The following is an 18,260-nucleotide window of genomic DNA, read 5'->3' as shown; positions in this document are numbered from 1 at the left end:
CACAACTTTTTTTCCCATGTCCTTTGCCTGCGTCATCCTTAATGACAAAATCGCAGTTATAATGTGTATGTCCAAATGCCCACAAGCGGGCATTTGCAGCTTTCCAACATGCTTCTTCACTCAGATCGCTCGCAAACCTAGAACCTATGGGGCTTCCAACATGGGCTGGGTCAACTGCTCGCTGGTCCCATGTGATAGGGCTGTGGTGGGTGAAAATCACGATCTTTCTCTCAGGTACATTCTGTGATATAGAGACAACTTGCTCATTCAGCCAAGAGAGATCGGCTTTCTGGGCAACATTGTGATCTGTAACAGTCCATTTGTCAATGTAGTGGAAGTCCTTGAGCCCAATGCCGACTCTATCTTCGAACTCGGCTGGAACATGCGAGAATAATGTGTATCTAAGGACGGTCACATTCTCAGACAAATCATAGCGGAGTGCGATCCAGAAATACAAATCTCCCAAGCGACTTGTCAGTTGATTCTGCACGCTGATTGATCTCCCGTAAAAAGTCATTGACTCTCCTTCTCACCACATCCCAACTAGAGTGGTAGAGCTCATGGTTCCCCAACAGGAAGAAGACAGTGCGGGACTTTCATAGCTGTGCCTCAAGGAAAGAAAAGAAACCCTCATCACAAGCATTGCCAATGTCACCCAAGAGCTCCAGATTGGGAGATTTTGCGGCGGTCTCAAAAATGTCGTAGGCAGCGGGTGACTCAAGATGAATGTCGGAAAGAATCTGGAATCTGACCCAGACATATTCACATTTGGCGATCAACTGATGAATGCTATCATGATCAGAAACTCTGGAAGTGTCTGACAATGTCAGCAAGTACTTGTGAATGCACCTAGCCGCTGACGTGCCTTTTTGCGACAAGCCAGCCATTTGCAAATGTCAACTGGCAAAACTCGCCGAGACACTTAGTAAGCAACATATTAGTAACTAATCATTTCCTTCCTAACCATTTCTGACTTAGTCTCACCGACCAACGCAGCCACTGTGGGTGCCTGATCCATCGGGCCGGGCTGTGACGTAGCAAAACTTAGGCCTACCCGAACCCTCAAGATTCCGACCTTTTGTCGGGCACACCCTCTATTTATTTTATCTTGTTTTTTTCAACGGCTTTCAGTCAGTCCTTTCTGTCTTTCTCACGCTCCTTGCGGCATTTTGCCTGATATCCTATTGCTATATTGGCCCTTTCGGATTCAATTTCCGTGGAATCGCGTCACGTGCCATATTGTTCTGAAATGTAGGGCTGACTTTGGTGAGAGATTGGCCCCAACGTCTGGCTGTTGGACGCGATCCGGCATCATATCGGCTACTTCCTACTTGAAAGAACAACAGACGATCACTATATTTCTTATGTTTCTCGCCAATATCCTCGACCAAAACCCTTTGGCCGGAGTTCCGTTGCTTTCCGACTTTTCCGAATCTTGGCCAGTGAGCCCGCCATGGCACCGAGCAGCACGTTTGTTTCGACATCATCCTGCCAACGGGATGTTAGGAGAAGGGAGACCGTGAACGGCGTGCCAACGACACCGTCGTGCCGCACACCCCGTGATGCTTCCTTGGCTCTTGGTTCCCAGACAAGGCCCGTTGTCATTCCCCCGAAGCGCGCTATGGGAGGATGTCCCGGCGGTCCTTTTGAGGCAAAGAGACGAAGGTCCCCGACTCGAAGAGCTTCATCGACCAGTTCACGAGGACGCAGTGTGCCAGCACCGGTGGCAACGCTCCTCCAATCCACAGCAATCCCTCCGCGTAGAAGCGGAAGTTTGCGGAGGCCCCGACAATTGTCTCCCGGAGAGTTTGCTGGGGATTTCAGCCGCGTTCTTTTCGACGACGTCCAGCATCGTGATGATGGTCCTTCGCTGGAGGGATCACACAGTTCACCGCTGGACCTTCTCTTGTCGCCACCAGACGATGAGAATGAAAAGTCAATATTCCCATGTGAGGCAGAGTCGGAAGGGCAGTCTTATTCTCTTCGATCCACGTCGGCCGACTCTGTACCGTCCTTAGATCATGAGTCGAACTCGGTGCCGATATCTGAACCGGCGACACCCTCGCCCCCCGTTCAACGGCGAGTTCCGGAGAAAAGGAAGCAGTTATCCTCTCCAGAAAGTTGCCCAAAGGACCATCCGCTGTTGGACGTTGAAATTGGAGAGATGGAGGAACTTCCTGCTTCGCATATTCCTTCGTTGGAACCCACATTGTGTGCCCCGAAGGAAGCACGACGCTCTAAGACTCTACCACGATTACGGTCAAGTTTCAAGTCGAATCTCACGGCATCGTTGCGAGCGATCAAGTCGGCAGCGCAGACAGTGTCGAATTTTACGACCCCGTCTGTTCAGCCTGAAGACTTTTTCACTCGCTCACTCTTCTCCATAACACCGGCGCTCACGGACGATCGGCGGCCTCGGCCGATGAAAGAGCCTCCTTCACCGGCTCTCCGCCGCTATCTCAATCCTATCACCCTCTCTCCAGCTGAGATGCACATGTACAATGAGCATCCAACAGACTCGGTTCGTGGAACGTCAATTTCGATTCAGATGCAGACGTACACGCGGGATGGAACACCCAAACATAAATGCGCCGAACCTGTATTTCCCCCGCCCCGTCAGAGGGAGCCTCGAGAGAACAGCGATTTTCTCCGCATGGTCGTCCTGGAGATGAACATGCGACGGAGCGGGAAACTGCGCGATGACGTGCCTCCACGAGCGAAGGTCTGGCTACCTCCGCGAAGACAGCCGGCTTATATCCCGACAGATGACAGCAACGAGGTCTCCTCCGTTCCCCAGCGATGGGTCGGGATATCGGTAGAGTGCTCCTAGTTTTCCATTCAAGCGCATAAGTTTATATTTTATACATTCATTGTACATAGCTTTGCCGTTCTTCGATTGACTGTTTTGCATATTTGTTGGCGCTTTGGGCAACATTCGGAGGGACAAGGGCATTGCATGGCGATGGATTTTCAGCTTCTGGCATGTGCTTACTAGTGATCGTTGTTAGGGAGCATTTAGCGGTACTCATTGCATTCAATCATACAAGACTGCATGAACGAAGTAAATGTAGATCATAACTTTTCCACGATTCTAGTTCCCTGTGAACTCGAATTTCATGTGCAATTTCTGCGCCGTGATCAAGTTTCAGAAAAGCAGACGACAAACTATAATACTTCTATTTCTATCTATAGCAGAGCAGAGGGAGAATAATCCCCCAACTTCTGTCTGTACCCAATTTCAGACAAAAGGACTAGTTATCCCGAAACTGGACTAAAGAAAGGACACTCTAATCATGAATGCTTCCCACCCCAGATCACCTCTCCAGGTCTACTTGAACTCTGGGATGATCCGGAGAAAGGTCTGGCATAACTACTGGCTGCATGAATGCCTGCCTAAGGGCTCAGTCCTAGCCCCATGACGTGCTAGATCGGACGGTGCAAGACCTCCCTGACACTCCCTCTCAACAACGCTAAGGGGCAGAAGAAAAGAATAGAAAGTAAAGACAAAGGAAGGACATAAAATGCACGGAAGTGGTGCGACACGTGAAAGAGATCTGTTGAAGCCGACTGCAGTCGGTGTTTGGTGCTAGGGCTTAGGAGTAACTTCGTCAAGTTCCTCAGACTGGTGAATGACGTCTCGTCCAGTGGCTTGGTGAAAATATCTGCTGGGGCTTTTATTTGATGATGCAGTCGGGTTAAGTTGTTCAAGCTTTTCTTGGTAGGTATTTCTGACAACGTGAAGTTGTCGAACCGTGTCGTAATCGGGCAGAAGGTCGGTGCTTCAACGAGTTTCGATGAGCCTGTGGAATCTGTGAATCGTAGGATTGGGTTAGTTGGCAGCATGAGGCCAATCGCAGCTGCAATTTTTTTTCTTGCGATCAATGCTTCTATCGCTGTCATACGCCATGTTCTCTGTAGTTGGCGTTGATGGTGCAACGATCGACTTTTTGGAACTATTCCAAGCAATGGACGTTCCAGCGAAGGTGAATCCAGTAGCCTTCTGTTGATTACCATTGGGGTAATCTCGATGTGAAGCATCGGCCACGCCACTGCTTACGTGAGCTAGCCGGCTTAGGCGAGCTCTGGGTTTTAGTACGCACATTCCGCTTCTTCATTCTTTCCTTTTTGTACCCGACGTTGCAGTCGTAATGCTGCCTAGGGAGAATACGACCAGTTTTTCTCGCAACCTAGATTGATCGTTCCGTTGTCAGGTTGGCGTTGAAGATTGCATCCCAGGAAGACAGAAGGTACTCCCAAGTTTTTCGTGGGGAGTTTGTTCGTGATGTCGTTGGAGATGTTGCCGACTGTCTCCTGTGTTGGAGCAGGAATGATGGAATCGCCGATGTAGTGCTTCGTCTTTCCGTACGTAGACGTACAGATCATCTTCGAGTCTCGAAAAACCCGGTTCCTTGAGGTCGTCGTTGAACTTTCGTTCCAGAGGAAGGCTGATTCACTCAGTCCATACATTGCGCGGCTGAGTTGGCAAACCGTGCCCTCAACGGCGTATCCAGTTGGCATCCTCATGTAGACCCTGCGTGATCTCATGTTTAGGTATGCGGTGACAATGTCGACTTGGCGCCATGCAAATTTGCGAATGGTGATTTTGGTGAGAACGAGTTTCGTCAACATGTACCTAAGACACAACTGGAGAGTATGTCTGGGTGGAAGCCTCCAATGGGTCTTCAAAGTTGCCGCAAATGACCCATCTTGCTCAGAGAGCGATGACATATCTGTCATCGTCCACCTTGAGATCGAAAAACCCATTTTCCTGGAAGTGCTTTTTGGGTTGTTTTCTGAACTATCTCGTATCCGTTTATGTTCTCCAGTTTCGCGATTTGAACGTTCATCGCTTTTCTCCACTGTTGTTTTTGCGGTGAACGCATCGCCTCCTGGTAGGAACGAGGAATTCTGTCCTCGTAGGATTTCGGTCCGGTTAGAGTGGTTGGCAGAACAAACAGGTCATCATCTTCACCGGGAATGGAGGATCCGTTCGCTGTGGGTTTTTGTGATGAGAGGACAAACGCTGGAATGACTGTCCTCCCGCTGCGATTTTTTTACTTCTCGATGTTTGGTCTTTGGCAGGGAGACGTCCTTTGTTTCGTTGGCTTTCCTCCAATCTATATCGATAGTTGATCCATTCGCGATGGTTAGAGTGATGTTTTGTTTTATCAACGGGTTCCCATTTTTGGGGTCGGATTGTTTGAGTTTTCAACGGACGAAAACTGGAAGTTGTGGCGGTGTTGGAAGGTTGTTCTTGAACTTTGGGTATTCTCGGTGGTGAAGAAGAAGAGGGCTATCAGCTCGCCTCTTCATCGGACGAGGTTGCAAGTAGTTGGCCGTTGTTGGTTGAGGGCAGTTCTTGGAGCCATGTCCACCTTGTCCACAGTGGAAACAGTTGCCTCTTTCGTCATGTTGTTGGCCACTTCTTCGTTGTAGCGCCCATTCATGGGCATTGGTTACCTTCGGCGGGAAACCTCGTCGTTGGTTGTTGATGTTATGTCTGTTCCCCGGTTTCGGGACAGGCGGGGATTGTAGTTGTGTCCTTGAGAGCGAGGTCATCATGTTTGTGTGGTTGTTGGGATTTCTGAAGGAGTTCATTGCATGTGGCATTGAATTTTAGAGCCGTGAAAGCAGTTTGAGGCTCATGTTGTATCGACGTCCACATAATATCGACCATGGCCGGGATGTCCTCCTGGAGGTCTTGAATGATCCGGAATGTTGCCATGGTCCAACTGTAGTAGGGAGCAGTGCCAAGGTTTTTCAGCTGAATCACCTTGTTTCTGAATGCGGTGATGTAGTCAGCTGGGTTGGCGAATTGTGAGCGTAAGAGAGAGCGAATTTCCCCTTCCAGGTTTGCGACGGCTGTGTAACCTGCTCCGAGGACTGTCGTTCTGATAGTGTTATAAGTTTCATCGGCGTACATGTCTTCGCCAAGATAGAGAGCGACCTGGTCGTGGATCGGTCGGCTGAGAGATCGGAGAAGCCGATCTCCCACCGCTATCGAGGCTTGATGCCAGGTGGCCAATCGTTGGTCGTTGAAGTGAGGACGAGGTCTGTTGCTGTCCCAGACGATGGCATATCGGGACGCTTTCAAAGCTCTCTTCACTTGGGTGTCCCATGACTGCCAGTCAGCCATGGACTCGAGTGTAATGATTTTCGGGTGTTCCCCTATTTGATCGGGGATACTCGTTGCTTGGTTTATCTGATTGATGTCTTCCATGATTATGTCTTGTTGATATTGTTGGTTGTTGTTCATTAGTGTTGCGGTGCTTTGTGTGGTCGAGTTGTTGGTTGGGAAAAAGGTTGCTGTTGTTCAAGCTTGTTGTGTGTTTTTGGCGAAAAGGTTGTTGTTGTCGTTCAGATTCGTTGTTGATGCCGTCGCTTGTTGAGAAATTTTTGCTGTCAGGCTCTCGAGAAAGGCTGCTCCGGGCTCATAACCTGACGGAAGGGCTATGCTTGAAACTGGCCTAAAAAGGGAAAGACTCTCTAATGACAGAATGCTCTCCGATCGAGACAACTCATACTCCTCTCAAATCCCTCTGAGATGACCTCTGATATGCTGAGATAACTCTCGGATATTGACCCAGTCCGTCATCCGCGTGGATTTTACTCCACGCACTAGACCAAGCCCCAAAGGCCGTCCACGCAGCCGGCGACTCGTGCCGAAACAAGCCCTCGCACTCGGCAACGTCATGAGAAATCGAACCAGTGTCGCAGTTCTCTTCGTCTGTCCCAAATGAGCCCGCGTCGATCGACGTCGTCTTCCGGAACTTCTGAAGCAGAGAGGATTTTCAGTGAGAATCGGCCTCATCGTCGGTTGCAACGCGGAGCTCATCACGGAGCTGCGGGGGCATGCCAACTCCGCGAAGGACGGTGCGTTCTCCCCAAGCGACACCGACCCAGAAAAGCCGTCGCGGCCACTCAGCGCACGCCCCGGCCGCAGTCGACGTGGACGATGCGCTTGGTGGCATAAGTCAGGAAGAGGATGCTCTTGACCTCGACTGCGTTTTTGGAGCAAATGCAGATGACAACATGATGGACTATGAGGAAGATGGAAGTACTGTAACAGTTCGTCTCTCAAGTTCACGGTCCAGTTAATGTACAGAGTCCGCGCATGCCGGTACATCTAGCCCGACTAGCCGCATATCCAAGGTACATCGCCTTCCTGTCGCGAGGTCCGAGGGAAACAGGAAGTCGAAGAATCGGACTGAGGTTGAGTTCTGAAAAATGCCTTACGACGCCGAGGACCTGATTCAAAGACTCCAGGTGAATAGCGCTCAATGGTACACAGTGTACCTGAGCAACCTGGACCTGGATGCCCTTTCGAAGTCGCTTTGCCGCCGACTGACCTCCGGGATGAGCAATCGGTCAAAATGATGAAAAAGGCGAAGAAGAGGATGAGGAACTGGATGCGGCTGTGAAAATACCAGGCGTCGCAGCATGCAAAGCCATGGATAAGCTCATGGTTGGAGTTGCCGGAGAGCCGCCATCTCGTGAGGTGCATCGACTTTTTCGAACTTCCAAGACGCTCTCAACGAGGCGTATACCGATGATCGCCCGTCGAAGATCTTCCCGTGGATAGAGCCAAATTTGGATATCACCGACATATCCACGGAAGCAAGGGGGTGGCTGAAATATAAGTTGAATTTCAAGACACTCCGATGGCACTGTCAATTTAGCGATGACATCCAGTACTTCACGTTTCTGGAGTTTATGCCGACTAAACCAGATCTCTTCATTCAGGTCGTGGGTTGAGGTGAGGCGCTAGACCGGATCAGGCAACGCCTGAGGATCTTTCTAACGCGAACGATTACATCTGATGCCTGCGCAGCCTCAGGCATCAACCAATCAGCGTCCAGTTGGAGCCTAAATTGCACCCAGTGCAGGCTCGAATATGGAAAGCTCGACGACATAAAAGCCATCTGAAGACCAAGGTGGGTTGTAGACAAGTAATGCAAACAAAAAGTAATCATGGAAGGCAATTCTGATGATGAGCGGCTCGCGGATGCTGCTCCGTTAACGACGGAGCAGGATCTGGACGAGAAGTGAGCTCCAACAATAACCGAAGTATTGAGAAACCATGCTGAACGACCAACAGATACCCCAATAGACCTCGCAATCACTCTCCGACTCTGCCCTTTCATGAGCTGTTTCAGAGTCTATTCAACCCTTTGAATGAGAACAGGAAGAAGCCCACCGGTCCGGTGGCAACAGTGGCCAGGCGTAAGCTCGGCCCTCATGGCGGCAGCGCGGCCAACCTCACTCCGCAGGAGCGTCGCCGAGACATTATACATCGGTTTATCTCGAGATGGCGCAGAGAGGTTGGAGACGACATTTATCCGGCCTTCCGCCTGATTGTGCCCGATAAAGACCGCGATCGGGCCATGTACGGCATCAAGGAGAAGGTCATTGGGAAGCTACTTGTCAAGATTATGAAGATTGATAAGAACTCTGAAGATGGGTTTAGTCTGCTGAACTGGAAGGTACCCGGTCAGAGTGCTGCGTCTCGCATGGCGGGAGATTTTGCGGGGCGATGCTTTGAGGTTATCTCCAAGCGACCGATGCGGACGGAAGTCGGGGACATGTTGATTGAGGAAGTCAATGACAAACTTGATAAATTGTCCATGGCTTCCAAAGAAGATGAACAGCTTCCTATCCTTGCCGAATTTTATAGGCGCATGAATCCAGAGGAGCTTATGTGGCTAATTCGCATCATTTTGCGGCAAATGAAAATTGGAGCCACTGAGCGGACCCTGTTCGATGCCTGGCATCCAGATGCAGAAAGGCTGTTCAGCATCTCTAGCAGTCTCCGGCGCGTCTGTTGGGAGTTGCATGATCCAAACATCCGACTCGAAGGAGACCAGGCTGGTGTGTCGCTAATGCAGTGCTTCCAGCCGCAGCTGGCCCAGTTTCAGATGCATTCGTTCGAGAAGATGGTGGAGCGGATGCGGCCGACGGAAGATGACCCGACGTTCTGGATTGAGGAGAAGATGGATGGAGAACGCATGCAGCTCCATATGATGAGTGATGACACCGTAGAGGGCGGGAAACGGTTTGGATTCTGGTCTCGAAAGGCGAAAGACTACACATATCTCTACGGAAATGGCTTCTATGATCCTAACGGCGCTCTCACTCGTCATCTCAAAGACGCCTTTGTTGAGGGGGTCGACAACATCATCCTCGATGGAGAGATGATTACCTGGGATCCCGAACAGGATGCAACCGTACCGTTTGGGACACTCAAGTCAGCGGCCATTGCAGAGCAGCGGGACCCCAACGCAAAGGGACCGCGGCCGTTATATCGGGTGTTTGACATCCTGTATCTTAATGATAAGGACCTGACACGGTACACGCTTCGAGACCGTCGTCGTGCGCTCGAAAAGAGTATCAAGCCTGTTCACCGGCGATTTGAGCTCCACCCATACCAAGAGGCCACAAAAGCTTCTGAGATTGAGCCAGTATTACGGAGAGTGGTGCAAGAGGCGTCGGAAGGATTGGTGCTAAAGAACCCTCGATCACCGTACCGCCTCAACGAGCGTCATGACGATTGGATGAAAGTCAAACCAGAATACATGACGGAGTTTGGTGAATCCTTAGATCTAATTATCATCGGGGGGTACTACGGTTCTGGTCGTCGTGGTGGTAACCTGTCTAGCTTCCTTTGCGGCCTGCGAGTCGACAACCCACAAGAGCATCGAGGCGAAAGCCCGATGAAATGTTTCTCCTTCTGTAAGGTCGGCGGCGGCTTCACAGCATTGGACTATGCGAATATCCGCCACCACACTGAGGGTAAATGGAAGCCATGGGACCCGAAGAAACCTCCGACTGAGTTCATCGAGCTCGCGGGCGGCGACGCGCAGCGAGAACGGCCCGACATGTGGATCAAGCCAGAGGACTCGGTAGTCATCTGCGTCAAAGCTGCGTCGGTAGCCGCGAGCGACGATTTTCGGCTGGGCCTGACATTGCGCTTTCCGCGCTTCAAGAAGTTGCGAATGGATAAAGACTGGAAGACGGCATTGTCTGTGCAGGAGTTTCTTGACCTCAGAACCAATGTGGAAAGGGAAGCCCGCGAGAAGAAACAGTTTACAATAGATGGTTCGCGAAGGAAGCGGGTCAAACGCACAGCGAAGAAGCCACTGACAATTGCCGGCTACGACGAGGATGCTAAGGTTGAATATGCTGGGCCAACTGGAAACGTCTTTGAGGGCATGAATTTCTGTACGTTGCTGCTTTCGAACCTTGAACCGAGTACACTGCTAACTGATGGCTCAAGATGTCATAACCGAAAGCCTGGGGCCTGAGAAAAAGTCTAAAGCAGAACTTGAACAGATCGTTAAGGCCAATGGTGGCAGGATCTTCCAGACAAACAAGGCGGCACCAGACACTGTGTGCATTGCAGATAGACGTGAGCGTTTGAGGTATATACTGGATGCTCGTACCGATGCTGATGAAAGTTAGGAACCGTCAAGGTCGCGTCCTTGCAAAAGGCAGGAGAACACAACATCATCCGTCCTTGTTGGCTGCTTGACTGCATTAAGCAGAATGAGGTTGACCAAGGACTACCGTCCTTTCGCCTTCCACTTGAACCACGGTATGATGCTTCTCTTAAAATTTTACACACTAATGCCCATGATACTGACTTCAACCAGACACATCTTTCACGCCAAAGACGAGGAGCAGGAAACCCTCGCAGCCTCCAACGTCGACAAATACAACGACAGTTACGCGCGGGACACCTCCGTTGACGAACTGCGCTCAATTCTCGGCAAAATGGACGAGGGGGAACCTCCCCCTGACGGTGCCTTTCTAGAACAGCTAAGTGAACTCATTTCAGGTCACAACGAGGACTTCAAGTCGTCACCGGGTTGGCTGTTCCGTGGGCTAACACTCTATTTCCATCGACTGTCACCCACGGGCAGCGACGATGAGAGCAAAATATCTTACTCTGACGGCGAGACATCCCGTCTCCGCCTTGCGCGGTATTTGGCCCTCTTCGGGAGTGCACAGGTTGCGGAGACCCTTGACACGAATAATGGACACATGAAAGGGAAGCGCTCGTCAGCAGCAGAGAAGCCATCAGGCATCACGCACATCGTTGTCCCGATATCTGCGTCAAAAGCTGACCTGTCCTCTCTTCGTGCGACCATCGCACAAATCTCGGGGCCAATCCCGCATGTTGTAACTGTGGAATGGGTGGAGGAGTCGTGGAAGGAGGGGACACTGCTTGATGAAGAAAGTGAGTTGTGTCCATGGCTTATCCGAAATTTCGTTCGGTAAGCTAATGATTGGTCCAGGGTTTCGGCCATAACACGATGACATTGGAAGGAGAATGAATGATCCTGTAGGAGCTGCATGTATGTGTACATGCGCGGCTGAGGAAATTTGATCCTACGTAAACAACTCAAGATTTCTCAATCATTCGAGTACGAAAAATCCCTTAAGTTTGGAACTACGTAGTATCCCCAAACACAAACGGTCCATCCTCTACCGTTCCGTGTATTAGAGCCTCGTTGGAACGTTAGTTTTTGTCCCGCTGGCGACAATCTCCATGTAAGCCTGCCCTATGCAGGTTGCTTGTAATGTGCTAGTGTCTCGAGATAGCCGACTTGTCTCGACAAAAAAGTACGGAGTACTCCGTACAAGAACCCCGCAAACTCGGCATACGACTTGCCTTCGAGTATGCTATATTATGCAATTTTTCTAAACACTTTTTTTGACCAAGCATCCCTATCCAACTGTCCCTAACAGCTGTACTTCTACCGTTCAGTACTCGTGTCGAGGATCTCACCGAAGTTTGAGTTAGAAGTGCTCGGCGCACGAACACCAACTCCCATCCTAGGGTTAACTCCACCTGGAGACAGGAACAGGCTGACGATGCGTCTTGGTTCTCAACTAACCACTGGGCCAGTATCTGCATAACCCCTATTGCAAACCATCCGATGCGCTGGAAACCATCCCATGTGATGCGTATATCCACAAATTTGAATTGACTGGGCCCAGAGGCTCACTGGCCTGTTGACTGCTCATATCCATGGAATGGGGATTCAGAGTGCTTTGCGAATCAGCACAGGAAATGTCTGACCTTTTTCGCCAGAGGATACCCTAAGTTCGGCATTTGCGCTGTCTTTTCTGGCTGTTAGCGGGGCAACTCTCTTGCTCCCAACCTCTCGACTAGTCCAGAGCGTTGAGGAGGGTATCAACAGCACAAATTTTCTCAGTCATGGATGATGTTCTGGTGCGACTTCGGAAAATTAGTCTCTCTGAATGGGCGAGGAAAAGCATGCGTTGATTGAACTTCGAAAAGATGACTGTCAGACTGACCTTGATGCAGACTATGCGCAACTGAAAACGGTTCGGAAAAGAATAGACGCTGATCATTGTGATGATGTCCTCGGAACAGACCATGTCGAAATGATATTTTCAGCAATTTGCCACTGGAGCTTGTGATTCAGGTCGTGGAATATCTTGATCAGGCTGACATTGTCCGGTGCCAAAGGGTTGAATTGCCGATTTCTTTCACTCACAATTAACTTGGCTCCTGACTGATGTATTCTTGGTCTCGAGGCGATGGCGCTCGATTTACTCTTCCGGTACGATCATGAAAAATGTCTTGTCCAGAACGCTAGGGGAACTGGGCATTGAGAGCACGAATGTCCGGAGCTCCGAAGCGATGTCCTATATTCTATGGCTAGTTAGCTTGCAGTCTTCTCGCCCGGTAAAGAAGATTTTCTTTCCCTGGAACGGCCTGCCAGTAGAGCCCAGTGAGGTCTTATACCATTCGCGCCGAGTATTCTACAAAATACGGGACCGCAACAAGGAAGCCTCAATGTTGAATCTCGAGACTGGGAAAACGTCTATTTGGACCAATCGGACACCTATCATGGTATTCACACCTTCTGGTCGCGATCTCTTTATAGTTTCGGAAAATGGGTACTTAGAAGAGCATGATTTTTTGTCGTTGTGTCGTCTAACTTTGGTGCTTTCAGGGTTACAACAGCGTGGAATATACACACATCGAAAATGATGGCGAAAAAGAAATTCTGCAATAGACCCATCCACATTACTGCCACGAAGGACATAGCAGTCTTTGTCCCCGGGTGCCCACATCGGACGTTTCCGCTCTGTGTCTGGAATCTGCAGTCAAATCAAGTCAACGAGATCGGTTCCTTCTTTTCTGACAGTCTGTGTTTGTATCATGCGGACACCGATGAGAACGCTCTGCTAACATTCGAGGTTAACTGGGACTCACGTCCGCCAGAGGTGCAGCAGACCAAATGGTCGTTGTCCGGTGGAGAGCAGCTTCACCGAAAGCAGTTTCTTGTCGCTGGGTGGCCGCATTGAGGCAAGGAGGAGTCTTTCCAAATGCTTCAGCAGGATTCGCTCCTATGGCCGCAAGACAGTAACTAAGCTGTTTCCCGTCGGAAAGCTTTCTTATATACATGCCACGATGCACCTTATATACCCTCGATCGGTTTAGCCTCCGATTGATCAATTGTGTCGAGCCCATTACAGCAATGCAGACTTTCTATGCTATCAGGTCTCTTGCTCCGAATATTATTTACTATTGGGCCACGGATCTCAAGGGAGTTATGGTCCAAAACGCCACCACGTGCACCACAACCGGGCGTCCATATCAGTTGGGCACTCGGGAAATTGACGCTGGCATTCTGTTGGGTGTCAAGCCCCCAAAACCGCTTCCGAGGCATTACGCCAGTGGTCCAGACCGCGTTTTCCCTCGAAATGCTGCGCCGACCATGAGGTCTACTGTGTGGCAGATAATGATGGAGTGCAGCTCTGGTTCTTTAATCCAGATTTTGTGCAAGATATTCCAAATGCAGGGCCTTTTTGTGACATGATGGAGAGTGGCTAGCTGACCGATATCACATTTGGCCAAAAGAGATACATGAACAAGTTCAAACGTACAGCCCTGAGGTTAGCGGGACCAAAATGCGAGCTTCATCTTCCTGTCTCCCTTTGTCCAACCAACAACTTCAATTGTGCGAAACGGCCCAAAAGGGAATGGACTTTTCAACGCCGCAACTGGCAGCATAACTGCGCAACCGTGCAGGATGGATTCGTGAGAAGTTGATGCTGACAACATGCTACGTGCTAAACCCCTACGTTTCAGGAGTTTCACACACAATCCCGGATATGATTTATATGTTCCCTCTACACTACTGTGGCGGCAGTGAGGTCTATTGCGTGGCGCGTGTGGTGACGGGCTGAAAATCTGGTTCTTCAGGCACGATTTCGTTTCCGAGTTCGCAAATTAGGGCCTTTCCTTGCCACGAGGCTATTATAAACTAGTCGACTCCCAACTCCGTGAGACCAGCCTCCAACGGGAGATAAGGGCTGGTTCTTCATTCTGATGAGTCTTTTCCCTGAAATATTGTGGCAATCGTGAGCTATATTGCATCGTGAGCAGGGACAGAGCGCAACTACGGTTCTTCGATCCTGATTCCTGCCCAGAATTTCGAATGCAGACCTTTCTTTGCCATGGACGAAGGTGAGGAGATGAGCCCAAGAGTTACAGGCCAGGAGAGGCCATATACTCCGTACATGAGTTCTGTTCAACTTCTGCTCGAATGTGGAGTTCTGTGGTTAGTCTGATTCCTTTTGATGGAATCTAAATCAATCCTCTGAGTGATGGCAGATGAAACATATTAATCTGTCCCTTCTTTTCAACAGTGTTTTGGTTTGGCTTTCCCATACAACATTGAAATCCTTCAAATCCGGCCTAACTTGTTCGAGTTCGAGAACTTACGAGATAATCTGCAGCATTCTACCGAATTCGGCTGTCATGCGAATGTCTCTCTCACAGCAGCTTGGCGAACCGAATTCTGAATGGCACGGACAGTTGTCGAGCATCGGGATCGGACTCCGAAATCGTATGGATTACGGTGACAAACTGGATGCAGGTATTATAACTGTGTGAGTGGACAAATTACTATGCCAAATATGGTATGGTGCAATAGATGGTTGGCACTGTTATGGCTTGTTATGTGCAGTCACAGTGCAGAGCACCAAGTCCAAACGCTCGGACTCTGCAGTCACGAACCGAAACAGTCAAACAACATTGGTTCGATGACTCCGTCCTCACAAGAGCATTCTGGGTATTGATTACCGGAGGATTTTTCCAAGTTTTGGCGAAAATTACACACTTTTCTGGGGCTGTTTTCATGATTACCTACCTATATGGTCAAAGATGCTCTGTACACAGTCAGGATATCAAGCCTCACATGGTTAGGCATCCCGCTGATTCGATGCGGGCTGCGAGTACTCGTAGGTGCGGCTACTGTCCACTACCTGGAGAGTAGCTTAGGTTTGACGGTTCAAGCAACCTATCGCTCACGTTTCGACCCAAACCATGGATTCTGGAGACCGTCTTCGTGGATGATACTCTCAAGTTCTCCAATCGCTTTTGATTTTGCACTTGGCATTGTGATGAGGTATGTACCTTAGATGGATAATACTGTGAAGATTTGCCCATTCCACCGAAATCATCCGAGACAGCCGTATTTACTCAAGCGGGATACACTTAGTTCAATGTCCGATACTTTATAACTGTTACCTCTGGGCGTCCAGTCGTTGAACTGGCCATTTTGTCTCTGCAAGTTCCTACAAGCAACAGGCCCAATGACTTGAAATCACCTGATCAAACCGAGTTTTCACCCGGTCTTTGATGATAACCTGGAGAGCTCTTTCTAACGACGCGGATCTTTGAACGGGGAAGGGAAACATCCGCCTACACGTACCGATCGACTTGGAAATGTGATTTAAGTTGAGGCTAACTTTGGCTCAGATTAGACACGAATGCATACGATTGGAAAACAAAGAATGGAAACGGGTCGTGGTCGAAATACCTTTTCAACGGGCCCAGCGCAATGTGACATTGTCGGCTATTTGCCTCTGGAGCTCGTGATTCAGGTTGTGAAGTGTCTCGATTTGGTCGACATTGTTCAGTGTCAGAGGGTGTGGCAATGCTGATTCCTTGACACTCAGAAATGGCGTATCATCCTAACAGGATTGCCGCAGGTCTCGAAGCAATGGCGCTTGATTTTCTCGTCCAAAACAATTCTCAGTATTGTTTTACCTAGCGCTCTTGCAGAGCTGGGAATAGAGAGAACGAACATTCATAGTGTCAACGCGATGACGTATATTCGTTGGCTACTTGGCTTACAATATGCTTGCCCTGTCAAGAAACTCTTCCTCCCCTGGCCAAGAGCGTCTTACTGGCCTAAAGAGACTCGCTATCATGCACGGCGACTGTTCTACATTGTACCAGGCCGCGAGAATCAAGTCGCAATGCTGGATCTAGAAGCTGGGAAGCGATTGATATGGACCAACAGAACACCTATCCACACATTCAGAATTTCTGATCAATATCTTTTCACAGTTGCAATCAACGGGTAAGAGAATGAGTTGTCTCCGTCGGCGTCATCTAACACAAGTGCTGGAAGAGTTATAACAGCATGGAATATATACACATTACAAAAGTCCGCAGAAAAGGAATTCCATTTGGATCCTGTACGCATTTCTGTCGCAAAGGATATAGCAGTCATAACAACCTGGGTCTCGCTCGGACGAACGCGCCCCATATACGTCTGGGATTTGCGCTCGAATCATGTCAACACGGTTGGTTCCTTTTCGAATCTGTGTTTGAATCATGCGGACGTGGACGAGAATGTCCTGGTAGCATTCGAGATTGATTGGGACTTACATCCTCCCGAGGTCGAGCAAACCAAGTGGACACTGACCAGCGGGCGACTGCTTCACCGGAAACGGTTTCCCTTCCCGCTGGAAGGTCGTCACCTGGAACATTCGAGTCTATTAGGATTTATTGACAAGATGCGCACCTATGGCCACAAGACAGTAACCCAGCTGTCTCATGCAAAGAGGGATACCTATGTCTATGACATGATGCACCTTACTTACGATTATTCTGTTGACAAGCTGAGCTTCCGTTGGATCGAAGGCGTCGAGCCGATGACTCCGAGTGATATTACGGATGAAGGTTTCGGATCTCTCGCTCCGAACATCATCTACCGTTGGACGCAGCAGTTCAAGGGGATTACGGTGTACAACGCGGCCACAGGCACTACGACAAAGCGCCGATACCAGTTAGACATGCGAGAAGTCAGCGCTCGCATGCTGTTGAGTTCAAAACCCGGATTGCTGCCTTCGAGGGAGCGAAATCTTCGTTCTGGTGACATTTTCCCTTCGAGATGTTGCGGTGATCGAGAGGTCTATTGCGTGGTGGGCAGCGACGGAGTGCAGCTCTGGTTCTTCAATCCAGACTTCGTGCCCGACATTCCTGATGCGGTGCCTTTCCTTGCCATGGAGGACTTTCGATGAATGGTTCAATCGCATTTGCCAGAAGTGGCGCATATACTTGAAGTTTGATATCAACTTCGCTCGAAATAAACGCCCTGAGGGTAACTGCCTATAAATGTTAGGCCGGTTGCTATTTATCCAGAAACATCCTCATACGACTGTTGTCTCTCGATTACTCATAAAATTCGACTGAGGAAATGTACCCCGTAAACATTTGCCGATGCGAAAGATGGTTTGGTTGTTATTGGACCCGACTCGATCCTAGTGCCAAATGTAGCAACCCAAACCCTAATGTATGCTGGAAACGGGGCCGCAGCACGCCGACGTACCGGCACATCGGCACAGGAGCCCCATCTTCTTCATTGCCTACTAGAGGAACATAATATTATCCATATTTTAAGGTTCGGATGATTACCTCAGGATTAATTAGTAATTTGAGGTCTCCCTTTGGAATTAAATTTTAATGAAACTGACACTAGTGAGGCTGAGAGGCTGGGGCACTTTACATGGCGCCGAACGGCTATGTCGTGACGTAGACAATGAGATCATGAACTTAGGTAGGTATGCTGAATGTACGCACAGATTTCAACATTGTAATGATACATACGGAATACCCCGTGCAGATAGAAGAAAGAACATTCTCCACAAAGTAAAAATTTATGGAATTTGTGCCCCAGTCTGCTGGTTTGCCCCTTGACAGTTGTGTTTGGTTCTCTTCGAACTGGGGTACACTAAATTTCGACTCCATCGTGCTGATAAGTTTCAAAACACGGTGATTTTCATCGCTGTAACCTAATATTCTGATTAGTATAAAGGACAGAAGATAGGAATGATGGCCCATTTTCTCCCATTACGGATGTTGCTCTGGAGAGGTTTCGAGAGTGTCGTAAGCCTTGAATTCCCTCATAGAGTGCCGGCAGTGGGCT

At 49.5% G+C, this 18,260-nt stretch overlaps 7 protein-coding genes across 7 annotated transcripts; 3 read left to right on the top strand and 4 right to left on the bottom strand.

The window, feature by feature from the left end:
* Positions 1 to 1,453: 1,453 nt before the first annotated feature.
* VTN49DRAFT_5850 (uncharacterized protein) lies at positions 1,454 to 2,830 on the top strand (the record flags this gene model as incomplete). The annotated part of the gene is made up of 1 exon (XM_069413953.1): positions 1,454 to 2,830. The coding sequence occupies one exon, from the start codon at positions 1,454 to 1,456 to the stop codon at positions 2,828 to 2,830; it is 1,377 nt and encodes a 458-aa protein (XP_069266074.1).
* A 37-nt stretch (positions 2,831 to 2,867) lies between these two features.
* VTN49DRAFT_5849 (uncharacterized protein) lies at positions 2,868 to 3,843 on the bottom strand (the record flags this gene model as incomplete). The annotated part of the gene is made up of 2 exons (XM_069413951.1): positions 2,868 to 2,991; positions 3,542 to 3,843. The coding sequence occupies 2 exons, from the start codon at positions 3,841 to 3,843 to the stop codon at positions 2,868 to 2,870; spliced, it is 426 nt and encodes a 141-aa protein (XP_069266073.1).
* Positions 3,844 to 4,155: 312 nt separating this feature from the next.
* VTN49DRAFT_5848 (uncharacterized protein) lies at positions 4,156 to 4,764 on the bottom strand (the record flags this gene model as incomplete). The annotated part of the gene is made up of 1 exon (XM_069413950.1): positions 4,156 to 4,764. One exon carries the CDS (start codon positions 4,762 to 4,764, stop codon positions 4,156 to 4,158), a length of 609 nt encoding a protein of 202 aa, XP_069266072.1.
* Positions 4,765 to 5,494: 730 nt separating this feature from the next.
* On the bottom strand, positions 5,495 to 6,256 carry VTN49DRAFT_5847 (uncharacterized protein; the record flags this gene model as incomplete). Its single annotated transcript, XM_069413949.1, has 1 exon — positions 5,495 to 6,256. The coding sequence occupies one exon, from the start codon at positions 6,254 to 6,256 to the stop codon at positions 5,495 to 5,497; it is 762 nt and encodes a 253-aa protein (XP_069266071.1).
* Positions 6,257 to 6,313: 57 nt separating this feature from the next.
* On the bottom strand, positions 6,314 to 6,971 carry VTN49DRAFT_5846 (uncharacterized protein; the record flags this gene model as incomplete). The annotated part of the gene is made up of 3 exons (XM_069413948.1): positions 6,314 to 6,438; positions 6,620 to 6,773; positions 6,825 to 6,971. The coding sequence occupies 3 exons, from the start codon at positions 6,969 to 6,971 to the stop codon at positions 6,314 to 6,316; spliced, it is 426 nt and encodes a 141-aa protein (XP_069266070.1).
* Positions 6,972 to 7,971: 1,000 nt separating this feature from the next.
* On the top strand, positions 7,972 to 11,308 carry VTN49DRAFT_5845 (uncharacterized protein; the record flags this gene model as incomplete). Its single annotated transcript, XM_069413947.1, has 6 exons — positions 7,972 to 8,045; positions 8,099 to 10,218; positions 10,274 to 10,405; positions 10,459 to 10,591; positions 10,650 to 11,236; positions 11,295 to 11,308. 6 exons carry the CDS (start codon positions 7,972 to 7,974, stop codon positions 11,306 to 11,308), a joined length of 3,060 nt encoding a protein of 1,019 aa, XP_069266069.1.
* Positions 11,309 to 16,305: 4,997 nt separating this feature from the next.
* VTN49DRAFT_5844 (uncharacterized protein) lies at positions 16,306 to 17,355 on the top strand (the record flags this gene model as incomplete). Its single annotated transcript, XM_069413946.1, has 2 exons — positions 16,306 to 16,409; positions 16,461 to 17,355. 2 exons carry the CDS (start codon positions 16,306 to 16,308, stop codon positions 17,353 to 17,355), a joined length of 999 nt encoding a protein of 332 aa, XP_069266068.1.
* Between the last annotated feature and the right edge of the window lie 905 nt (positions 17,356 to 18,260).

This window comes from Thermomyces lanuginosus (assembly GCF_041956635.1).
Source record: "Thermomyces lanuginosus strain ATCC 200065 unplaced genomic scaffold VTN49scaffold_36, whole genome shotgun sequence".
Taxonomy (NCBI): Eukaryota; Fungi; Ascomycota; class Eurotiomycetes; order Eurotiales; family Trichocomaceae; genus Thermomyces; species Thermomyces lanuginosus.
This window is presented reverse-complemented; position numbering and strand designations above follow the sequence as displayed.